Source organism: Apostichopus japonicus, chromosome 15 (genome assembly GCF_037975245.1).
Source record: "Apostichopus japonicus isolate 1M-3 chromosome 15, ASM3797524v1, whole genome shotgun sequence".
NCBI lineage: Eukaryota > Metazoa > Echinodermata > Holothuroidea > Aspidochirotida > Stichopodidae > Apostichopus > Apostichopus japonicus.
The window spans coordinates 10526996-10550869 of record NC_092575.1 but is presented as its reverse complement, the minus strand read 5'-3'; the positions used below and the strand labels follow the sequence as shown (position 1 = coordinate 10550869).

Sequence of the window (23874 nt, the reverse complement as noted above, 5' to 3'; positions counted from 1 at the left end):
TTGAACAGTATTTTTAGCAGTAAATTGTAGGTGTTACCACTCGGTGGATATATTGCTTCTGGCTTCTTATTCCCGCTCACCATTTTGGATATCAAGTTGAAGGTGGCGGGAGTTTCGCATCATACGGAAAACGTTGTTAGAAAGAAAGGCTGCACGATATTTCCTCTCTCCAGAATTTATTAGCATCTCAACCCTCGTTTCTGGCATAGAAATGGCAGCACAGTTATCAGCGGGTGCCATTGCGGTAAATTTCTACATGATATAATATTAAAATATGACAATTCAACGTTGCTAACCTTGGCGACTTCTAAATTTATCCAAGGCCTAAGTTGGGCTTAGTTACAGTTCAACTTCACGTTAGGCTAGGTTACACTTACAGAGATATGTTACGCTTAGTCCCATTTGAAGTTTAAGCTTCATACAAAAGCATATACCTAGCCATGGCCTCTCACTGTTGATGCATTGCAGAAATGAATAGTGCATGTAAGAAATATTCTTTCAGTTCTTGGCCTAGGCTAGGCAGTTAGTGCATGTTTTTGTTAAGTTTAGGCCTATTGCTGCATTTCAGAAAGCATCACATGGGATTGGCACAGACAGAATAGATGCATCGAGGCACAAGTGGCACATGCGAAACTATTTTATTAAGTAGGCAGAATGATACACTTAGTAAGTAGTATAGCCTAGGTGTAATGTTCTGTATCAATACATCAATAAATTTACTTTCTCATGAAACAACTTACCCTCTTTTCAAACAAGTTTACGATGTGATATTACAGACTATAATAACATATTTTTCTATTTACTTAAACAGGCTATCATGGAAGGTGACAAGCGTGACAAACCAACTTTCCAGATTGTGGCTTGTAAAAAGATGGTAGCTGCCAATCCCAGTAAACCAGGTGACCGTTACAGACTTCTGTTGTCAGATGGCAACCACAACTGTTCAGGTGAGACTACGATTACTGTATAGTAACTGTTCCATCAGAAGTTTTTTGACACTATGTCATGAGACAAATAGTAAATAAATTTAAAAAAATTATGTAATGAGACAGTTAGTGGTAGTAAATACATGGACTTTGAAGCTTCAAAAGACGCAAAACAACCATCATTATATGGTCTGTAAGATAGAGATAACTGTCATGAGCAACCTTTCCAAGTAACTAAGAAAAATCTTAGTCCATTTGAGAGATATCATAGCTTTTATATTTCTTCACCCACCAGTTTGAAGATTTGCTCAAGTCTAAATATAATAGTAGTAATTGTGATTTATACTGTGCACATATCCACCCAGAAGGGTGCTCAAGATGCTGGAGGGAAAAGAAAGCAAAAGGAATTTACGAAAGAATTATTGGTTAACATTGTTAAATGCTTGATCGGAAGATGAGTTTCCAGAAGTTTTTTGAACAAAGTTAGGGTAGCACAACATCTGAGCTCTATTGGTACTGTAATCCATTCCAGAGGCGAGGAGCAGCCACTTTGAACGATCTGTCAACCCCATGTATATGTAGGCCGGTGTTCTTGGAGTTAATGCAAGTTACTGGAGTGAAGACGTCATATCGGAGTTTATGTCTGGAGCATGTCAGAGATATACGACATCATAGCACCACATGTACTTCAATTATGTGTGTTTTTCTTTATATGATACAAAATTTATTTTCTGTAACCAAGATGGGTTTTACAAATCCTGAATCCAAAATATTGAACCTCTTTACATGTCATAATGATGTCATTTTGTCAACACTGTTCACATTCTACCTTGAAAATATTAAAGGAAAAAGATAAAGTAAACCAGTTTAGATCCAAGTGGCACTATGACATCACAGATCTACAAAATGACAGCCACCAGACACGACAGTTAAACTACGATATCTCCCAAACAGAGAGATTCTTCAGCTGTTTGGAGGGATTTATTCTTCACAAAGATCTCTGTCATATAAGCCATAAGATGATAGTTGCGTTTGTTTCCCCATTTAAGATCGTTAACAATGTTGCATGGAACTTTACAGGAATATTAATGTAATGTTATAACGCATGAGATCTTTGTTTCTCAGCCTCCACAAGTTTTCCTACGTTTTTCCGTTTCTCTTCGTTCCAGTGATGCTTGCCACCCAGCTGAACTCCAAAGTCACATCAAACTATTTCCACCCAAAAGCTGTGATTCAAGTAATCAATTACACTTGTACATCCATTGCTCCTACCAAGTAAGTCATCGATTTATTTATGTCTCTTTGTACCATAAACAGCAACGTTTGGATCTCTCATTGTGTACTCTTCAATTCATTTTATTATGTAACCCTTAATACATTTTCTGTACCTTCCGTGGGTCTTTTGGTTTTAGGATATTGAATTAATCAGACAAGCACAGACCGAAGGAACTTTTAAGACAAAAGTCATTTGGTGTTGTATCTTCTGTATGACTCATGTATGAATTCAATATTTTGCCTCTGTCAGTGGTGAAGTTCATCCACTTTTATATTTAGAGGAGGAGGGGAGGAAGGAAGGAAGATTGAGAGAGCTGAACATGTTACAAACCATCACTTATCATGTGACCTTTTTCAGGAAAGTGATCGTTATTCTGGATGCGACGGTCGTTGCTAGCGCCGACTCGGTTAACAATGAAATCATCGGTAATCCCAAACTTTACCAAGGTTCGTCAACGTCCAATCAACCAACACCACAAGGTTAGCCACGTTTTCTTTCCTAGTAGCAGTAATGACAGTTACTCTGTTGTGATATTATTTCCTTACTTGTAGATAGCAATGATTTCAGGTACAGTGAAAAGCCCTTAGCTTAAAGTCAATAAATATTTTATCTGTGATGAACATGATGTAAAATTCTGTCCTCTTTGTTTACAAATAGAAATTTTTGATTGACACTTAAACTAAAAAATTGCGTTAGTAAGTTAGGAACAATTTTGGATTCCTGAATCATACCGGTGTGGCCTGAGGAATGCAAGTCCAAGGAACTCCACACAGCCAAGAAATCCTGTAACTTGGGGTGGACTTGTTTTAACCACTGGCAGAAGTCCATTATGTTAGTATCACTCCCCCCCACCCACATTCATTCAATACAAAATGGAACGTAGCACAGAAGGGTGCTCATTTTAAGCAGGGCTATATAAAGGTAAAAGTTGTCACAAGATAAATCTTTTTTAACACTAAGTCATACAGATCATAGCAATAAACCATTGTTAAATACTCCCACTATGTAAAGATATTGATTGGTCAGAAATTCTTTAGCATTTAAATTAAACCTTTGTCAACTACTCCCACTTTGTGAAGTGATTGCTGTATCAGTCTTCTGTTATATCTTGATCACATGAGAGCATATTAAGTTTGATCTCTTCTTCAAACTTTCCGTTTGCTTTTAAGGTAACCAAAGCCGGCCCGTGCCAAACAACAAAATGGCTAGTCCATCTGGCAAGCAGGGATTTCAAAGTAAGGCTCTTTTTATTCTAAATCATGACTGTCTTCTTAATCTTGACAAAGATTTTTTTGGACAAAGTGTTAACAGTTTTTGTATTGAATCTGTCCGATACCACAAACGGTGGCTTGTTTGTGTTGAGTCTGAACATGATGTCATGTAGAATGTCACACCTCATACACATGGACGTACACAGACACCGGTCAATATATCCTGTCCGATTTAAAGTGATGTTGTAGCCACCAAGAGGCAGCAATAGGCTCTTTAGTACTTGAGACACCATCTGACCATCTCTAGCCATCTCTAGCTGTGCCCTACATCAATGGAGGGTGCTGTCGTATCGATCCTTTCTAGTTCCACAAAACTTGACCAGCTGCAGTCCCTGAAATCACTGAGAATTCTTTTGAGCAATCTCTGGCAGATACTGCTGTTCAATTTACCTGCTGCACATTCCCTAATTCACACATAGTGTGACATATTCAAACTAACATACGGTTTATAGCTACCACAATGTGGCTATGAAATGTCGTCAATCCTCTTTACACACGTCTGGTCGTAAACCAATCAGAAAGCTTATTCGAGGTATTTTCAGTCCTGCCCGCTTATCTGAGTTTAAATTTTGAGCATTAGTAAAGTTGGATCCAAGTCTCCTAAATGGAACACAATGGACTCATACCTGTGATTCTTCTTGTAATTGTTGAATACATAGATCCACAACTAGCACAAGGACTGAGATATGTTGCAGCGCTATACAAATATTTCGAGACCTGTAATTGTGATAGGTCACACCCATTAGGACCCGTATCTACGGCACCATTAGGACCGGTATGATAGCGGCCTTTGCGGAAACGCTGAAGCTCCCCTTTAATGTAATCGGTTATCAACGGAGCGAATCCGGTGCGCAAGAAGTTGTTTGTCGAGAAACAAATGTACAAGAAGGCTTGATCAACAAGATTTGAAATTTAAAAGCTGCTGTCAGGATTCCAGGCATGAAAATCCTGGCAAATAGTTCATCAATCACTGGAGGGATTAATTCCCAACCAAAGTCAAGTCGAGAAGTTTGCAAAGATTTGCAGAATCATCTGTTTGGTGGAGTAGAAGACAAATATGTGGTCAGCTGCATGAAGGAGGTAGAAGAAATTTTTGCCTTAATTATGTTTGACTGCATTTTTGGAATTTAGATGGATATAGGTAGTTGTTTAGAAGAGGGGCTGGGGAGGGGCATGCAGAGATTGGAATACAGGTGATAGCTATGTTAAGTATGGGCCATCAGTTATCTGTTACATAGAGGGCAGAATCACTAGAACATAATGCAATTAATCATCATAGCTCTGATTAGAAACAGAATCCAGACAGTTGTTAACTGTTTTATTTGGTGTAGGATGGTGACAAGTTTCGCTGACTGAAAGTCAAGCTGCTCTTTAAGAGTCGTGAGTGGAGTATGCTCAACGTATGCAGACCAAGTTTTATCGGTTATATAATAGATATATAATATATAATGAATATGCCAGGCCACTAATTTAACTAGATATACTTAGACTGTCAAGTCAAGATGTCCATATTTAATGTTCTTAAAGGATAAGTACATTATCAGGTTCCCTTCCCATCACCCAAGCTTTGGCCAAACTAATAACCAAATTCCAGAGTTGTTGTGTGGTTCCGACGGTGTCCGTAGTTTATGCTCTTGCATTGTCTGAGATCAAAACCAGTGGAATGTCTAGTCCATTACTGACAGCTATATATACGGAGAACGTTATGAAGATGAAGTAATCAAAAGCCAACAATTTCCACTCTAACTTCAAGTCTTTTCTTTTTCACTTTACAGTGCAGGACGGAAGTTCTCCTGAGCTTGCTAGGAAGAATGTTTTCAGTGGTCTAGAAGCCATGGACAGTTCAGATGGGTTAGGCCTACCTCAGGTAGGTTATGCTGGTTGCATTTGATGTGTTGTACTTCGCTCACCAGATTTAATTTGAATAAAATATATATTTTCGTTAGGATGTTGTACTCAATATCACAACTGATGATTACTTTCTGGTGAAAGATGTTACGTTGCTAGACAATTGTAAGAGACTAATCCTATACATACCAAATTTTCAAGTAGACCCTGCCATATTTAGAGGTAGAAAGGGTTGTTTTTGTCTTGGTCCTGGAAGGTGCTAGTTTTGTTGACATGCCACATGTGTAGCTTGTTGCAAGGCTGCACTGCTGCCAGTTGAATCAGGGAGCTTATAGCAATTTATGTTCCAGATTCCCCACCCCCTCCCCCTTCCCCTTAGCTAACAGCATTATTGTCACCAACTGTTGAGTCTCTCTAGCGGCTAAGTGCACCTTTTCGGATGAAAATTAGCAGGTGTCAGATAGCATTGCTGAAATAAACTGAAGGGAATCGAGTGGGAAGTGAATTATGGTGATGAACCACACACAATATTTAAACCATGTGTAGTTTGTGTACAGAGGCTACTTCTGGTAGGATATCGTAACATGACAAATGATGATTGAGATCTGTATAGACGCTCAGATCAATCATGTAACATCTCATAAAGCTTTAATATCTATCTTTGTTGTTCACATATCTGCAAAGTTCTGAAAGCTACTCTTTAAAACAACATTGATAGTTGTTTAGTATAATTTATAGAACTTGATGGTGGACCATTGGACCCTCTATATCCCTTCTGCCTTCACCCCACTCCCTTCACCCCACTCCTTTCACCCCACTCCCTTCACACCACTCCCTTCACCCCACTCCTTTCGGATCTTCAATGTTATTTTGATATTATCTATGTCGCCATTTTCTGATTTATTCTGTAAAATAACCCCCACCAGCAGATGTTTTGGTTAATTGAGTTTTGTTCTTCCTACCCAAGATGGTGAATGCTTTCTTTGCTTCCCTCCGTAGATAACACCTACTCCATACTGCCAATACTGTTCATCTCAGACCTCAGAATTACTATTGAAAGTAGAGTTAAGAAGATTACAGATCGAGAGGGAGAGACTAGAGGTAAACACTTAACTCTAACAGCCAGTCATTGGTTTTCATGTTAGCAAATAAAAGTACGGTAGTCTTAGCATCACTGGCAGTTACGTTTCTATGGAGAACATTAATTTTCCAAAGTCGAGAAATAGGTATTCATTTGAAGTTCTTGATATTCTGGATGAATATTTCATTTTTTTGGGGGGGGGGGGGAATGTCACTAGTTAGGTGAATATTGCAGACATGTTGGGTGGGTGGGATGCAATCCTTTTAACAGTGTCAGCTCAGTGGGGAATCATTTTATAAATTTGGACAAGATTTTGATGGAAGAAGAGTTGATGAATGAAACCCATGTCATTTTGATTGGATAGGCTTTAGATAACTTGCCAGATGTTAGGTTTCCTAGCTTTCAATAACTGTTACCCATGTTCATATGTGGATTTTGCCTTCACATCTTGTTCAAAATTTGAAAAGCAATTTCCAAATCTTTGGTCAACAGGTTTTGAAAGATCATTCTTTTCTGGATGAAAACGTAACCAAACGTAAAGTTTGGATGTGGGATCGTATTGCCATCTTTTTCTTGTACGAAAAATGAGAATTTCTTTTGTTTCTCCTTACAGATTGAAAAAGAACGGCTAGCTGAAGAGAAAGCCAGACGCAAGGTGGAAGAGATCAGATTAGACCTCGTAGCTCAGGAGATTTCCGACAGGCATTTTTGCAAGAGTTCATAAATAATGTAGTCATGTGGAAATTGCATGAGTTACAGTATTGTCTGCTCAACTTTATGTAAAGGGATATTTAAAAAAGTATGTTTCTTACATCATTAATAATACAGAAAGAAAATGGAGCACATTTGATCTAGTTCACAGCATCATTGTTTTGTCAGTTGCTGAGATATATTACACATTGTTAACTTTATTTGAACGAGTACAGTAACAACTGCTTTGGAATTATCTCGAAATTTAAATGATTATGTAACCGTGGATAATAATTCAGTCATGTGTTTGGGTGGAGGGCATTTTCATGAGAAATTGATGCATGGAATGGCCAAAGTGTTTCGCAATCAACAGAATGTTATTTTGTTTGTTTATTTGTGGGAAATGACTAAACACAAAACAACATTTCTCATCACTGCCAATCTAAATTGTCTGCTGCATCTGTGATATTATATTGTGTATCATCAATTTATAACCTGTGATATTCATACCTGAAGTGGACTCTTATCTTCCAGATATTTGAGGTTAGGGTCAATCTTGTGTATAATGTACAAGATAGTCTTCGGGAAGGAGTCATACATTCAGAATGTGACCTTTGACTATTTGATTTCCTGAATATTTCCCTTGGTGTTTTGAGATAACCCACAGCAATGAATAGAATAACAGAGTGTGTACTATCTAAGACTTGACTGCTGGTAGACACGGAATAATTCATCTTTTGTAGAAATTAGAGTTGTTCTGGAAAATGGAAATTAACCAAAATAGATACACAAGTGCAAAGAAAGTACCAATATGTACACATAACTTTAGGATTGTGTCATTTATGATAAATATTCAAGTTAATTGTATAAACTTCAATTGCTCTACAAAATGTCAGAAAGAAATGAGTGGTTTTAAAATGTTGTCTTTATGAGTTAGCAAAGCCAAAAAAAAGTGATTTTTGCCTTTTACATGATGTTGCCAGAGTGAAATAATATGTCAATATGAGTTGTTAAAGGCATTGAAGACTCGCCCCCAAACCGCGTGCCGCACTCTGAAAAAGTTAACTTTCCGTTGCTTGCAAGGGAAGTTTTCTGCTTGTCGCTACAAAATGCAGACAGTAATGAAACATTATACCTTGTTATCTGTAGCTGGACCTGAGATGTCCATCGCTGCTATGTACACTGTGTTGTGGGTATTGACCGTAGCTGTATGTATTGACTGTACACTAGTGTCTAATTACCGACAGTAGCAAGCTGTGTGTGTATTTTCTGGGATTGATGGTGGTGTCTAACACTTCTGTTACACCTCATTCGAAACTAGGTCAGATTACCGGCATGATACATTTCTTTGTGCGCGGTTCTTCACTCCCTTTAAGTATTGATACAAGGGCTATTTACAGCATTAGAATCAACATCAGAATCATAGAGTGTCAAAATAGGAGAATGAATCTGAAACCTCCAAAGAATGACCTGGGCGTCAATTTAATTCTAACTGATGAAAGAGAAATGCATTTCTACCACCTTGATTATATTTTTGTTTCAATTCTTGCTCGCTGTCTTTTGATATAGTATCATCTGGTATTGATATCTTTTGTAACAAAAATGCACTTTGAACAGGTACGTGTGATGCCATAGATGCATCACTGAACTGATTTTCTGTTTTCCTTGAAAGTATTTGCATCAAATTCTGTACTTCAAAAATTACCCAATCCAAGTTCAAAACAAAAAGTGTGAATGTTACAGCAAAACCTCACATTGTGTATCTAACACCCTCGCACATGTTTGCTGCAAGCTTATATCAGCACAAACAATCCTGTGTACGGAATGTAGGAATTCTTAGGCAAATTTCACAAGGATTTTTAGAAGATGTTACTCTATCTCCAGTCAAAAGTAAAGTTCCTCCTTGACTACAGGGAATTATTTCTCATTAAATACTGATAATATCCCAAACATTTTATACTTTTTTTGGCATTTATGTAGCATTTTTCTCCCATTTTGCATAGTAATTTGTGATGCAATTCCAGATAAATTATTCCCTGGACCACCTTCTTTTCATGAATTTTAATATTTTTAAATATTTTTATTGTTTTAATACTTTGGGGGGGGGGGGGGTTAGATGATAACAACGTGTGTGCTACTCTTGGAATTTAAATGAGGCTGATCACTTGTAAAACAACTCTCAACTTTCAACACTCTTTCATCTGTACAACCATTATACTTCCAAGCTAACTTATTTTTATATAATTGCATACACTTTTGTATATTTTGTTCTTTAACTATGTAGACAACCTAATTGTTTTACATCAACAGTTTTTACGTTGAAAAGCATCATAATATTGTAAGTAATTATTAAGTCGTTTGTTACAAATGGCTGGTTTTTAGTTCTCCTTAACCAAGTATTTTAATATTGGGCATTATTTTCTTTTCTATCATTGTATGAATGTAGTCACTTCAAAGATATACTATCCACACCAGTAAATTGATTTGCATCCAATTCACACTTCAAGCAATATTTGACATATTCTTATTTCCTTGTTGATGTACAGTATTCATTTTGAATAAAGCATTTACTCTTTTTACCTTGACTAAATTGCACAATTTGTACTTGATTTAATGGCAATCACTAAATAAAACTTTTGTACAAATAATCTGAATTCCTGAGAAATTGTGTTTGAGTTGTCATTATGATATTAAAAATCTTGTTTACAGGTATGTATAAAAGTCATCTTTGGTTTCCATGGCAGCTTCACTATTTTGCATGGCATTTTGCAATACAATATCGGATAGGTTATTCCACATGAAACCTTTGATCTCTCTATGAAATTGATTCTATTTTTGTAATCTGAGAAAATGTTCATCATAGTTCTACAGTTATGATAAAAACTCTTTGAAAAGCTTGTAAAGATATTACATTCACATCAACTCAGTCTTTTGGAATAAGCTTTTCTTAATATGTAATATCTGAATATGTAATATGTGTGTAATTATTGATCAGCAACTATTATGTTAATTATCTCAGCAGTTTGAAGCAAACACTTGGTATTGCTGAGGTTAAATAAATTATACCTCAGCAAATGTGTCAGTTTTTAATCATTTGGGAAGTCTGGGAGTTTGAAATGTTTGTTTGTGATTGCAAAATTCAAAGCAAATATTCCTTTAAGCTATGGCCCTTGGAAGTTCTTGTTTCATTGCTAATGGTCAATCTGATTTACTCAAGTTACCAAGAATACAAAGAGTTTAAACTTAAGCTGTTTTTTATCGGTTTATTTGCCATAGAAAACTTGAGATACTTCAACCCTAGTAGAGTTTCCAAGTTAACACTAAGTTACATTAATCCTTTAAATTATTATTAAAATGCAATTCATCCCCCCCTCCCCACCATAATTATTTATGCTTTTGCCTAGATTAACTGTGCACACTTGATTGTAACCTAAATTTTCATAAATTCGTCTTGACCTTGTTTCCTAGGTAACATTCAGTCACCAGTGCCATCTTCCAAGGGATCCTTTGGAGGTAACTTCAGTCGTGTTGGAACTGGTCTCAACAATAACATGGGCAGCCCACCCAAGAGTCAGCCCATATCTAGTTTGACGCCATACCAAAACAGGTATTTAAAATAATGCTTACATGTTAGAAAGTCATTTGAAAAAAGTCACCCTTAGTTACCCTGTCCTCTAAGAGTTTTGTCCATTGGCCTACATATTTTGGCAGGAGTGATATGTGGTGAGATATTAAACGGCATTGATTTGACAAATGCATGCATATCGTATTTCAAGTATATAAAGCAGTCTGATAGAGATAATCCGAGGTAAAGCAGATTGGTGTCCTATCATAGGTCAAGATATAAAGCTGTAAACCTTGATTTGATTGAGATTATCAAAATTTCCTATCCTTGAGGTTATTTTACGGTGTTATGTGTACATCTTTACGTTTCGTAATAGTCACAGAATGGTCGCATAACCCTACCCCCTCCCCTATATATCCTCTCTTTATGATATGTATAAATTTGAAGGAAAATAAAGATGTTTGAAGGAAAAGTTTATCGCCAGAAATCAACCTCTCTTTACCACAGAGCATGTGTTGTATCCCATCATGCATCTGTCAAAGGGAGAGGAATAATAATGAAACCTTTCTCTTACCACAGTCAAGACTGCATCATGTTTTGGATTGTTAGTATGCAAAGGTACATATAGTTTGCTGACATTTTTGCAATAGGAACTATTGGAATCAATTATGAGAAGCCTAAATGATCGAGGTCAAATGTCCAGACCTGGTTTTGTGAGCAATCTCACTTTAGTTGAACTTGTTTATTCCGTTTTCTCCGTCAGGTGGACGATAAAGGTACGAGTTACCAATAAATCGGACATACGGACTTGGAGTAACTCGAGAGGAGAAGGGAAACTCTTCTCGATGGATTTAGTCGATCAATCCGGTGAAATTAGAGCTACCGCTTTCAAGGATCAAGTTGACAAGTTTTACGATGTGGTGGAGAAAGGCAAGGTCAGAAAATTTGTCATTGATTTCAAGAAATGTTATAAGGTTTTCTCTTCAAGCTTACCCAATTACAATAACGGTTGTTTGTGTGTTTGATAACTTTAAAGACCTCATATCAGGTTTGTAGCTCAAACACATTTCCCTAATATTTTTTCATCTCATGTTACTGCATACATTTCTTGCCTATTTTTTACATATATTCCTTGATGCATAGAAGCTTTTAATGAAAGTAAATGAAAATTTCTCTACATGATCAACGTGAATAATATGCAAATATTAATCCTTGTTTTTGTTTTTTTACAGGTGTACTTCTTATCCAAGGGTACCTTGAAGCCAGCTAACAAACAATATACGTCTATTCAGAATGATTATGAACTCACCTTTAATTCCGAAACAACGGTAATGAGTCACCTTATTTATAATATCTGGTGTCAGCACATTTTGAGTTCCACCCCCCCCCCCTCCCAACCCCCTAACAGTTGATATCCACTAAGATCTCTTAAAGCAGGAATCAAAGTTCTCCATGCTTCCAAAACATGTTTCATCACTCCCCAGTAGTCACAACTGGCTTAACATTTTCTGCTCCAAATAATCAAGAATTTGATAGAATTAATGACTCTTCAACTTCATTTGCTCCCTTTCAATAATTGGAAATGAATGTGGTATTTTCTGCCCAAAACAATCATAGTGTTTCTAAGTTTCAGTTGCATGTGTTAGCATGCAGTATCTCTCAGTTGAGTTCAATTATCTGTTTTTAAATCATTGGAATTTTGCCACAGGGGGGCCCCAAATGGACTTTTGACATTTTATCCTAAAGAAATTGTAAGTTGAATTGCATTTGCAGTGTATAATTAGATCTCAATTGTCAGGTGAATTTTGTTCAACTCTGCATTGTACTGATCTACTGTTTTAAATTTTTCCACTTTGGCCGTTAAATTTTATTCACTAATAATTTTTTTGGGGGGGTTGTGTGCATTTTTCTGTAAGCAAATGTTCAAGTTTGGTAGCGTATGTAAGGCATGAAGTATTAATCAGTGTCATGTCATTCTCCTTGAAGTCTGTACAATCTAAACTGTGGTTGTATCGGCCTCCACCCCTACAGCTATATTTTCCTGTTTTTATTTTGTCTAGATGATGCCTTGCGAAGAGGAAGACTCGACCATTCCCAATGTACAGTTTGATTTCAGATCGATTACCCAATTACAAGATACTAACCCTGACACTATGGTCGGTGAGTTTTTATTCGCTTACAACAAGCTATGTCACATCCACACACCCCTCCCCCTCCCCAATGGCTGATGGATGATATTCCTGATGAATGGAAGGATGGGCAAATTATGTTTCTTCCATGTCGCATACTCCTAAGAAGTTCTATGATGCACCACACTTGCAGTTTCATCTTATGCAGTAAAAAAAAGCATACTTTCTTTCAAATGTTGGCTGTCATTCAGTCATGTTTTTGACACCTTTTTGTGTGATATCTACATCTCTAGCGATGGGAAAGCATCTTGAATTATTGACTTGTCTATCATTATGATGATATTAAAATAAATCTTTATTCGCTTGTTTTCACCAGATGTAATTGGTGTTGCTAAGATGGCAGGGGAAGTTCAAAAAGTCACAATCAAATCCAGCAGCAGAGAGGTCTCTAAACGAGACGTCAGTCTGGTCGACGACTCTGGAAAGGTGGTCAACATGACCCTGTGGGGAAAGGAGGTACGTCTGTTCCTCTGTGATCTCCCCCTTTATGATATATTGATACTGATTAGAACTGTTAACTGTGGCATGTAAGAGAACATCCTACAACCATGCTAAGGTACAAGTTCCTGCTGCACACCTCTGGGTATCGTAAGTAAGAACGAGTCATTTCATGTTGCCAACTGCAAATATGTGTGTCATACTTCTGGGTCAAGTGCAAATGATGTAAAAATACTTAGCATTTTGTACATACCATGCACATTACCTAGACAACTGATAGAGATGGTTTGTCCTCAAATTACTCCATTTTGACTTGCATGAATTTCAAGTTATTAACCAACATTCATCGTCATATATTAGTGATGTGGTCAACCTTGTAACTAAGAAAACTATCTTTAGGTGAGATTCTTTGTCAAATACTCAAATGTATTGATTTTTTTTTTAGGCTGAAGGCTTTGATGCGTCCGTCCATCCGGTAGTGGCGGTCAAAGGGGCGAGACTGTCCAGTTTCGGAGGCCGGTCACTCTCGGTCCTACAGTCCAGTATTTTTCAGATCAACCCAGACATTCCCAGGGCACATGCACTGAAGGGCTGGTAAGTTGTCACATGTGGAATTGAGATTGATTTTACAAATGGCAGAAAACAGCCAATTGGGACAATTTTCCAATGCTAATACCACTCTATACTCCAGTCCCTTGTCATGCATCAAAGCACTTGTACTGCGAGTTTGAACAGTTGCAAACCTCTGTCTGATAGAAACAGGATATTTATACTGTACATACTGTCAGTACGAGTGCTTTGTAGCACGATCTGAAAGTTCAGTTTAAGCTAAACTAGGTGGTTAACATTGTTATGGATTTACAGGGAAATAAAGTAGCATTTGAATCTTGCCTGCTCAATGTGTAATAATTGCTGCTATTCTGAAGATGTGTGTAATTGCTTCTTCTTTTTTATTATTCAAGTCAAGATGATTTTAAAGTTTGAAATTAGTTTTGATAAGTTGATGACGATTCTGATTACTGTCCATTTCCTTGCTAACACTGTTAACCAGGGATCACCCCCAACTTTTATACATACCATGATTTTTGTGCCCCAAAAGTTTAATTTGCAAATTTTTAAATCGTAAGTGCTTCAAGTTTCTTTTCATGTAAGTTAAGTAATCTAAGCTGTCGGTTAAAGAACAGCAAACATTCTCCTGTCCTCATTTGCTTGAAAGAAACCACAGAATGTGATAAAAAGAAAAGAGAAATTATTTTACTCTTGAAATAAAATATAGGATTTTCTAGAACAAGTGCTCTCTGGAGATTTTTTCACCAGTCCGCAACCTCTCTTTACCACTGAGCATGCTGTAATATCCCATCATGCATCTGTAAAAGGGAGAGGAAAATTAACGAGCCTTACTCTTACCACAGTCAAGATTTTATCGTATTTTGATTGTTAGTTTGTAAGACACATGTTCAAAAGTGTAAATAATCTGTAAGTACTATCACTGTTGTTTGTAAAAGATATTTTATTCTTCCTAGGTGCAGGGCTGCAATCCCATAGCCAGAGTTTGAAGTTTAGGGGGAGAAATCATTGGCTGATGTCCATCCTAGGGAGGGGTGTTTGCTCCCCTTGGAGAAAAATTTGTGTTCAGAAGAGGGCTGAGATGAAAAATAGATCCCATAGCCAGAGTTTGATGTTTAGGGGCAAAATGATTGGCTGATGTCCGTCCTAAGGAGGGGTGTTCGCTCCCATTGGAGAAAAATTTGTTAAAGATTAGCAAATGTTCTCCTGTCCTCATTTGCTTGAAAGAAACCACAGAATGTGATAAACAGAAAAATAGAAACTATTTTACTCTTGAAATAAACTATTGTTTTATTGTGATCAGTTTGAAAGCAGTATACATATTTATGCTGGTTTTTGGTATATGGATCAATTTTAGGAGGCTAAAATTTGAGAAATATGAATTTAATCCAGTCATATTTTCTCAAGCATCATGAAATCAACTCAGAATTGTTCTCCGTTCTCGCTGAAGGTACGACAGCGAGGGTTGCCGTCAAGAACTGCAGTCCATTTCTGAGAGCAGAGGAATGGGTGGGGGAGGAAGCACAAACTGGTGTACCTTTAAAGAAGTACAAGAACAGAACTTAGGTAGTGGAGAGAAAGTAAGTACATGTTACCATGACAACTCTTTTACTATAGTTGACATGTCTGGTGGAAATAGAAAGTCAGTTTGAACGTCCCAGTAGGTGTTAACGTGTTGCCCTGTAAACAAAGAAATCACATCAATGCTATTGTATTTGGGGTTTTGGGTTTGTGTGTGCAATTTAATTTGAGGGATGGCACTACAATGTATGATTGATTTTAATGTGTAATGTGAGTATCTGATAGATTCACTTACCTCTGTACTCAAAATTCAACTGTTTGTTTTCAAGCCATTCTTGGAGCTCTTTCATTTGTCTGCAACCTCCCTTTACCACAGAGCCTGTTGTTGTATCCCATCATGCATCTGTAAAAGAGAGGAGGAATATCAAATAAAGGTGTTACTCTTACCACAGTCAAGCTTTCAACATGCTTTGATTGTTAGTATGTAATGCACATGTTCAAACATAAATGTTTCTTAATACCATCATTTTTTTTCATGATCTTTGGCAAATTTTTTATCTTTCCAAGTTAGAGACCACATGACATGGATTAAAGCAAATGGTTGTGAATGCAGCAAGCAGCTTATTTACTCTTGTCAATCTAATTCTCTTAAAACAGAAAACTGTTTTGTTAGTTTAATATCATAGTAGTAGTAGTAGTAGTAAGTTGAGTCTCGTCAATCCGACATGCTTAGTGATTAACCTTCGCCACATATCACGATCTTGTGCAAGGTTTAATGCTTCCTCAAAATTGTTTAATATTATATCAGGTGTTTATTATCTTGAGAACGTCAATTGCTCTCCCATACACCAAACGTTAGCCTACACTAGACCTACCACACTGTCTTAATAGCAGACGTAACTAGCCTACTCTGCATATAAGAGTCGTAACTAACTGCAGAGTCATGGTAAACTTGAGATATTGCGGAAGCTTTGCACAGAACTCTGATCAGGTGACTCTAATGACATTTTCATTCCAAGGAGTAATAAGGTTATGAAAAGCTTCCAGCATGTAATATCCATCATAGAATTTTGGTGATTTTTGATAATTTCACTGAATGTAAATAACCCTCTCTTTTCATTTTCTTCTTAGCCTGACTACTTCACCGCCAAGGCCACTATTTTGTTTGCCAAGAAGGAGAACAGCATGTACATGGTAAGAATTGCATAACTTGTAAGGGGTAGGGGGTCTGCCTAATATAATTATCTGTTTCCACATCTAGGATGGTTCAGGACAATTGGTAACAGATGGTTTTTTCACTGAGCATAATAAGACCAGGGAGAGTGGGGTGGGGAGTAGGTGGGGAGTGGTGCTATCGATGAAGGAACCAAAAAAACTTGTGCATTCTGAGCTATTTTGAGTTGTTTGGTACTGTTTTGACCTGTCAATAATGTGTAACCAGTTTAGCATGAGTTCATTTTGCTGTTTTTGTTTTTGCTGATTTTTCCGGTTGTCTCTTGGACATACTTGTTGGACGTCCAAACAGCAAATTTGTTTTTTTCCTTGTGCTCAAAAGATAAGAGTTAAAAACCTTTCATATCGTTTGGTTGGCAATCAACTCAAGTCTCAGTCATGTAAGACTGTATTGAGATGTTACTTTTCGTTTATATTAATCTCAAAACACCAGTAGGTCCAGATATTGTCAGCTAAATATGTTACACCAAAGCATTTAGGATTTTCTAGAACAAGTGATCCCTGGAGATTTTTTCTCCAGTCCGCAACCTCTCTTTACCACTGAGCATGCTGTAATATCCCATCATGCATCTGTAAAAGGGAGAGGAAAATTAATCGAGCCTTACTCTTACCACAGTCAAGATTTCACCGTGTTTTGATTGTTAGTTTGTAAGACACATGTCCAAAAGTGTAAATAATCTGTTAGTACCATCACTGTAGATGTTTGTCAAAGACATTTTATTCTTCCTAGGTACTGGGCTGCGATCCCATAGCCAGAGTTTGAAGTTCAGGGCGTGAACTCATTGGCTGATGTCCATCCTGGGGGGGGGGTTGTTTGCTCCTCTTGGAGAAAAATTTGTTTGAGTAGAGGGCTGAGATGAAAAATAGTGCAGTATCATTTCCATTATTTTGACTAGATTTATGTAACGCGAGTGTTATCAAAATGTAAGCCATTTGAAAGTCTTCCAACCCCCTGCCACCCCCCCACCCCTCGCCTGCAACCCTGCCTACATGAACACCACATAACATGGGATTCAAGAAACTTTTCAACAATGTGGCACGCACTGTTTGATACATCAGAATTTGTTGTTATTTTTGTTTTTATTTCAATTTCAAACAGGCTTGTCCCTCAGAATCCTGCAACAAGAAAGTTATTGAGAATGGTGACGGGACGTTCCGATGTGAGAAATGTAACAAGGATTATACAGAGTTTCAGCATAGGCTTCTCCTGTCGGTGAGTGAAGCGGGGTTAAGCATCACTTTGTATGTATAATTGGTGTACCTGTGGGAGATTGGGAGTTTCCAGCATTGTGAGAGCACGCCAGTCTTACTGTAGGAGGGTTTCGTGGTCGGAACGGCAGTGGACTTGCGATCTGAGGAATGCAGGTTAGAGTCCTGGACAGATCGTTACATTGTGTTCTTGGGCAAGGTACTTAATCTCCATTGGCTCTCTTCGCCCAGCTGTATAAAATAAGGACCTGTGCGATTAAACTTGACAATAGAGTTGCATGCACCGGTGTTTGGCTGCACCTTTATTGGTGGTCTCCCATGGGACCCATGTGGGGAACTGTGGTACCACAGGAGGGAGCGTTTGAATTGTGCACACTTTGGGTTACCAAAGACCAGGAGTTTGAATGTTATTAAAGTTGTGTGAGAATGCCTTTGCCTTGATACAGGACTTTGAACTTTAACTTTACTAACCTTGTTTGTAGCAAGCTCTGCTAAAGCTGGTATAAGATCAAATTTATTTCAGTTTTTCTTCTCATGATTCATTCATTTCATATGTTGTGGCCAACGTTGCTGTATTTTCCATTTTGGATGAGTATGTTAAGGTAATAGGAGTTTAATGTTAAAGACAAGCCAAGTTATCTTTAATTTCTCTTCCATTATTTTCACTTGTCTAAAGAAGCATTTATTTTATTATCCATAAAAATGGAAATGAATCCTACTTTAACAGAATGGACATTAATCCTAGTTTAATACTAAAAAGAATAAGCTACTCAAACAATCCATAAGCTAAAATTTAAGTTTATATTAATCTCAAAACACCAGTAGGTTCAGATGTTGTCAGCTAATTATGTTACACCAAAGCATTTAAGATTTTCTAGAACAAGTGATCTCTGGAGATTTTTTCACCAGTCCGCAACCTCTCTTTACCACTGAGCATGCTGCCATATCCCATCATGCATCTGTAAAAGGGAGAGGAAAATTAAACGAGCCTTACTCTTACCACAGTCAAGATTTCATCGTGTTTTGATTGTTAGTTTGTGAGACACATGTCCAAAAGTGTAAATAATCTGTTAGTACCATCACTGTAGATGTTTGTAAAAGACATATTATTCTTCCTAGGTGCTGGGCTGCGATACCATAGCCAGAGTTTGAAGTTAAGGGGGCAAAAACATTGGCTGATGTCCGTCCTAGGGAGGGGTGTTCGCTCCCCTTGGAGAAAAATTTGTTTGAAATGAGGGCTGAGATGAAAAATAGATAGATCCCATAGCCAGAGTTTGAAGTTAAGGGGGCAAAATCATTGGCTGACGTCCGTCCCTTGGAGAAAAATTTAATCCTAGTTTAATACTAAAAAGAATAAGCTACTCAAACAATCCATAAGCTAAAAATTTCTTCATTTCCAGAGTTTTCACTTTTCTAAGATGCATTTAGTTTATTACCATAACGGACATGCCTAACGTTCTTTCAATGATTCTCCCATAGTGCAATGTAGCAGATCTCACTGACAATCAGTGGATAACCTGCTTCCAGGAAACGGCTGAGGCAATTCTTGGAAAGAATGCCAACTCGCTTGGAGCCCTCAGAGAGCAGGTATTTTACCCCCTGGAATTTTAATGTGGTCTTGAAAAGCGTCAGTGAATTCTCAATAGCTCTTTAAGTGAAGTGTATGTGGAATAATGGTCTGTGTAGCCACCACCATGGTTATTGTAGACTTTAACATTATAATGACAGTGTTTTGTTTGTGTTTGTGTGTATGTTTGTGTGAAGCCTGGTGTGTTGTGTGTCTTTACTTTCTTCTTGAGAAACATAATTATACGCACATTATCTCAAAACGGGAACCGTAGCCCTTTAATGCTAACGCTGATAGCTGTGGGAAATTACTACCAAACAGTGTCAACAAGTTAGCCCAAAATCAACAAAAAAATTCCTTTAATATTTTTTTTTTTTTTTTTTAAACTTGAATTTCTTTGCTGTTTTTTTTTTCAGGATGATGCTGCATTTAACCAGGTTTTCCAGGATGCTGTTTTCTCTGATTTTATCTTCAAAATGCGTATTAAGATGGAGACATACAATGTGAGTGAGGATGCAGGGTCAGGGGTCATGAAAGATATCCCTCATTTTCTTTTTTGTTAATTTGGGATAATTAATTTGGCCTCGGGACGACTTTGGCGGTAAATTTCTCCTCGACTCCATAGCATCGTGTACAAAATGCTGCTTGACATCTTTGCGTGTGTGTAAAACAAAATTTTGCAGTCCATTTTGCCTTTTCTTGTTACTTTTGATGAAGCTGGCCACCATGAAAAAAGTTCTGGACAAGATTTTGAAAGTGTTTCAGACCGGTTACATTGTTTTGCATCCTATTTGCAGTAATTAATGAGGAATAAAATTGGTAAATTTCAACACTTAAGTTATTCCCTTTAAACTAGTGAACTGTTTTCCCCTCTGAATCCCTACAGCCCTTCCTCCTTCTCCCCCCCCCCCCCACCCCTTTCCTAAGAAAAAGGTCTACCCATTTGGTGGCCATTGAACCCTGTGTTAAGTTATTGCTAACTATATATCAGCACAATGGCATATATTTAAAGCATGTGGATTTTTTTTTCAATTTATTACTGACGTCTTCGCCCCTCCCCCTACACCTTTGCTTCACACAATAAATGTATCTATGCATCATTTCTTCACTGATTTTGCTTTGGGATGTTTGCTAAAAAGTTCTCCCTTATTTTGAATAGGACGAAGCAAGAATGAAGTGTACCTGTATGAATGTGCAGAAGCTGGACCCTCCTGAATATGCAAAGAAGCTCATTATGGATATCAAAGCCCTGTCCGTGTCCTAACCTCGCCGTGGTTACACCGCACAAAACCCGTCTGCGGAATCTCGACTCTGAAAATGTAATGTACCTAAAACAACGTGATATGTTGCAATTACATATTGTGTTGTCACATGCGATACTTTGAAAGGGTCAACACGCTATGTTCCTTTTACATACATTGCCCGATCATGTTTGGTGAACGAATAACTTCATGTGTTGTATGGAACCAGAACATTGCATGAAAACTGTCGGTATGTCTGTGTAGCCCTGAGTTTAGATGGTATTTATACTACATTGTAGTAATAAACCTATTACACTATATATGTACTACACTGTTGATGATAATAATATCTCCTATGACTATCCATAGTAATGGTTTGTTGCTATCAAGTGTGGTAGGCAACAGAATAAAATAACGTGGTAAGAATATCACACAGGGAAGAACCTACCATGTATTAAGTATGTGGAAACATGTAGGATAGGTTCCAATTACCAAGTATGTGTAAAGGCATTGCATCTTGGGTAAAGGGAGTTTATAGATGAAAAAGTGGCACAATTTCCAAAGGAGTCCTGTGGAACTGAATTTGTTTAACAAAAATAAAGGTTAAAGTCAGTATAGCATACATAATGTGCCTTCTATGTTGTCTTGTTTTGGTTTAGTGATTTTTGTTGATATTATGTTTTTTCTTTTGTTTTGTTTTTTGTTTCCTATTCATCTGTTGTCAAGCAACATGTAAATATCTCAAAAGGTGAAATGCTCTTTATAGAATTCTCTCATGCAATAGAATACTTTCAATACTAATAAATATGCCATTGTGTTGAAAGTCATATAGTATTGGTCTAACTTCATAAACTCATACTAAGACAGTTATAAATATATCAAATTCTTTTCACTCACATGCCTTCTCTTTCCAGAAAATTTTCCCCTCATCACTCCCAGAGTTGTATTCTTCATATTATAATTAACAGAGAATGTAACTGCAGCAGTGTCTCTAAATTAAATGATTACTTCGAATTGACCAATTTTCAGATTTGATTTGATTCTTCATATCCCATAACAGATAAAGGTGATGAGCTTGATTCAAGTAATGAAGAAAACATCAACAATTTTGAATTTGTCTATTTTTGGTGCTTCTGTTCATATGATTTATAATAAAACATGGGGGGAAAAATGACATTCCCTGTAATGAAATGTTTAGTTTCGAGTTATATCGGTAACTTCATCTCCATTAACCTTGATCAAATCTAGGAAGGTGTCTTAAATTGACGACCAAATTCCAAAAGCCAATCTATAAGTCTTTTAATTTTTCGTTAGGTTCTAATCTTGTATCACCCTGGTGAAGCCATGTGATATAAAACTCTTATTACTGGTTACTGATCAATCGATCTATAGATTATATCTTCATGATTATTCCTTAACTATATTGTTACAACTTTTTTTTATCCAATACAGACATTTCTTTGCACCACAAAATCTAGAAAAGCTGCTAGTGTAAGATTGTACCTTTCCTTTTAGCTTCCAGCCTTGTACTTGCTCTTAGAGCATCTTTTTTGTACTTAGAGCTGTGTCCTCATTTTGGTGCTAAGAGCCGTGTACTCTGGTACTCATGCTGTTGTACTTGTTACAACAAGTCTGTTGCTAGGCAGTTGTCTTTTATTGGTATCACCTGATTGGAATAAAGTCTACTGAAATGTGGCTTTAATAAGTATACCTGAATACAATTGTGTGAAGCATTCACATCGCGTTCTGACCAATCAGCATCTGGTTCATACTATCAAAGCAGTCTTATAGTTTTAAGTTTAAGCTACAACTTCATAAATTCTCAATCATTGTAGCTATCAGAATACTCATGAATTTGGAGCTGCAAATTTAAGATGAGGGCATACAGATTCAAGGATCACTGTAGCTATCAGAATTTGTAGCTATAAATGTAAGATGTAGCTGAACAAACTCGAGAACTGCTGTAGCTATTAGAATTCTCTTGAATTTTTAGCTTCAAAGTTAAGATTAGGCCGTAGATTCTCAAGGATCACTGTAGCTATCAGAAAATGTAGCTATAAATGTAAGATATAGCTGTAAAAATTCTCAAGAACTGCTGTAGTTTATCAGAATTCTCTTGAATTTGTAGCTACAAATTTAAGATGTTGCAGTACAGGTTCTCAAGGATTGCGGTAGCTATCAGAATACTGTTAAATGTGTAGCTACAAATTTAAGACGTGGCAGTAGACATTCTCAAATATCACCGTAGCTATCAGAATACTGTTCCATTTATAATTGAACATATATCAATTGAACATGTAACAACATATTTTTCAAGTACATCTTTGCCTATTTGATTATAGCATTCAGTGAAAAAGCAACCCTGAATATAAATCTTCCAATCCAGTTTTGTCAATGTTGCCAACTTTCTGGATCAATGTGATTGAGCAGAAATAAAGTCAGATGAATCTAACCTCTTTTTTCTTTTCCTTTCGGTAGTAGTTTTCATCTTTATGAAGTATTCATTTTCAAGTAAATAAATAAACTTGTGTCGTTTTTTATAACCCCACCCCATGTCTCCTTATAAGGACACTATATTGCTGAACGATTTGAAACAAGGCAACCAGTGTAGCGAAACTCAAAAAACAAGATTTAATAAAGTATATGTTAATGGAACTATTGCTAGTCAATAGGTGGTACCCACCCCATCCCCAAACTTCGCTATGTAAACGCATCTTTTAGAAGACGTTTCCGTTCTAATCCCATCATCTTAGTCAAGAATTTATGCCCTGCCAGTCCTTTCAGTGTTAGGGTTGGTTTTGTAACTATATCTCCTCAACACCTTTGGCCCAAAATAACCTTCCAGAGACTACAAGGCTGTGATGAACAATTTCGGACAGTAAGCAAGTATATGCCGGGGACAAGGGAAAGTTCGAATTTACTCTGCAGACGTTTTTCCAGACTATTACATTGCACCGGACAAAAGGTTGTTTTGGGGGGGGGGGGGGCGGGAGGGCAAGTTGCAACTATAAAAGGTTGAGTAGTGCCTTCTGTATAAATGCACATTTTGCTATAAACACGATCTCACGTTCCACTTTTCCCCAGGAAGCAGCTCCGACAGCTTTATGAGTAATCCTTAAGTCACACAATTGACTATTCTAAGCCGAGGTAGTCTGTATTGTTGGGGGGAGGGGAAGGGATGCAAAGATAATAACTCGAGCACGTCTGATCGTCTAAGGATGGAATCAACAAACCAAGTGTTTCTAATCAGTT

The 23874-nt window shown here is 37.2% G+C and overlaps 1 protein-coding gene across 1 annotated transcript; it reads left to right on the top strand.

Annotated features, from left to right (window-relative positions):
* The first annotated feature begins 80 nt into the window (after positions 1 to 80).
* Positions 81 to 23074, top strand: LOC139981576 (replication protein A 70 kDa DNA-binding subunit-like). The gene is made up of 17 exons (XM_071994057.1): positions 81 to 244; positions 812 to 947; positions 2096 to 2201; positions 2560 to 2681; positions 3372 to 3437; positions 10561 to 10699; positions 11421 to 11592; positions 11890 to 11985; positions 12718 to 12817; positions 13163 to 13302; positions 13730 to 13878; positions 15302 to 15431; positions 16504 to 16566; positions 17705 to 17818; positions 19294 to 19401; positions 19798 to 19884; positions 20541 to 23074. Exons 1-17 carry the CDS (start codon positions 212 to 214, stop codon positions 20643 to 20645), a joined length of 1866 nt encoding a protein of 621 aa, XP_071850158.1. The 5' UTR covers positions 81 to 211; the 3' UTR covers positions 20646 to 23074.
* Positions 23075 to 23874: the final 800 nt, after the last annotated feature.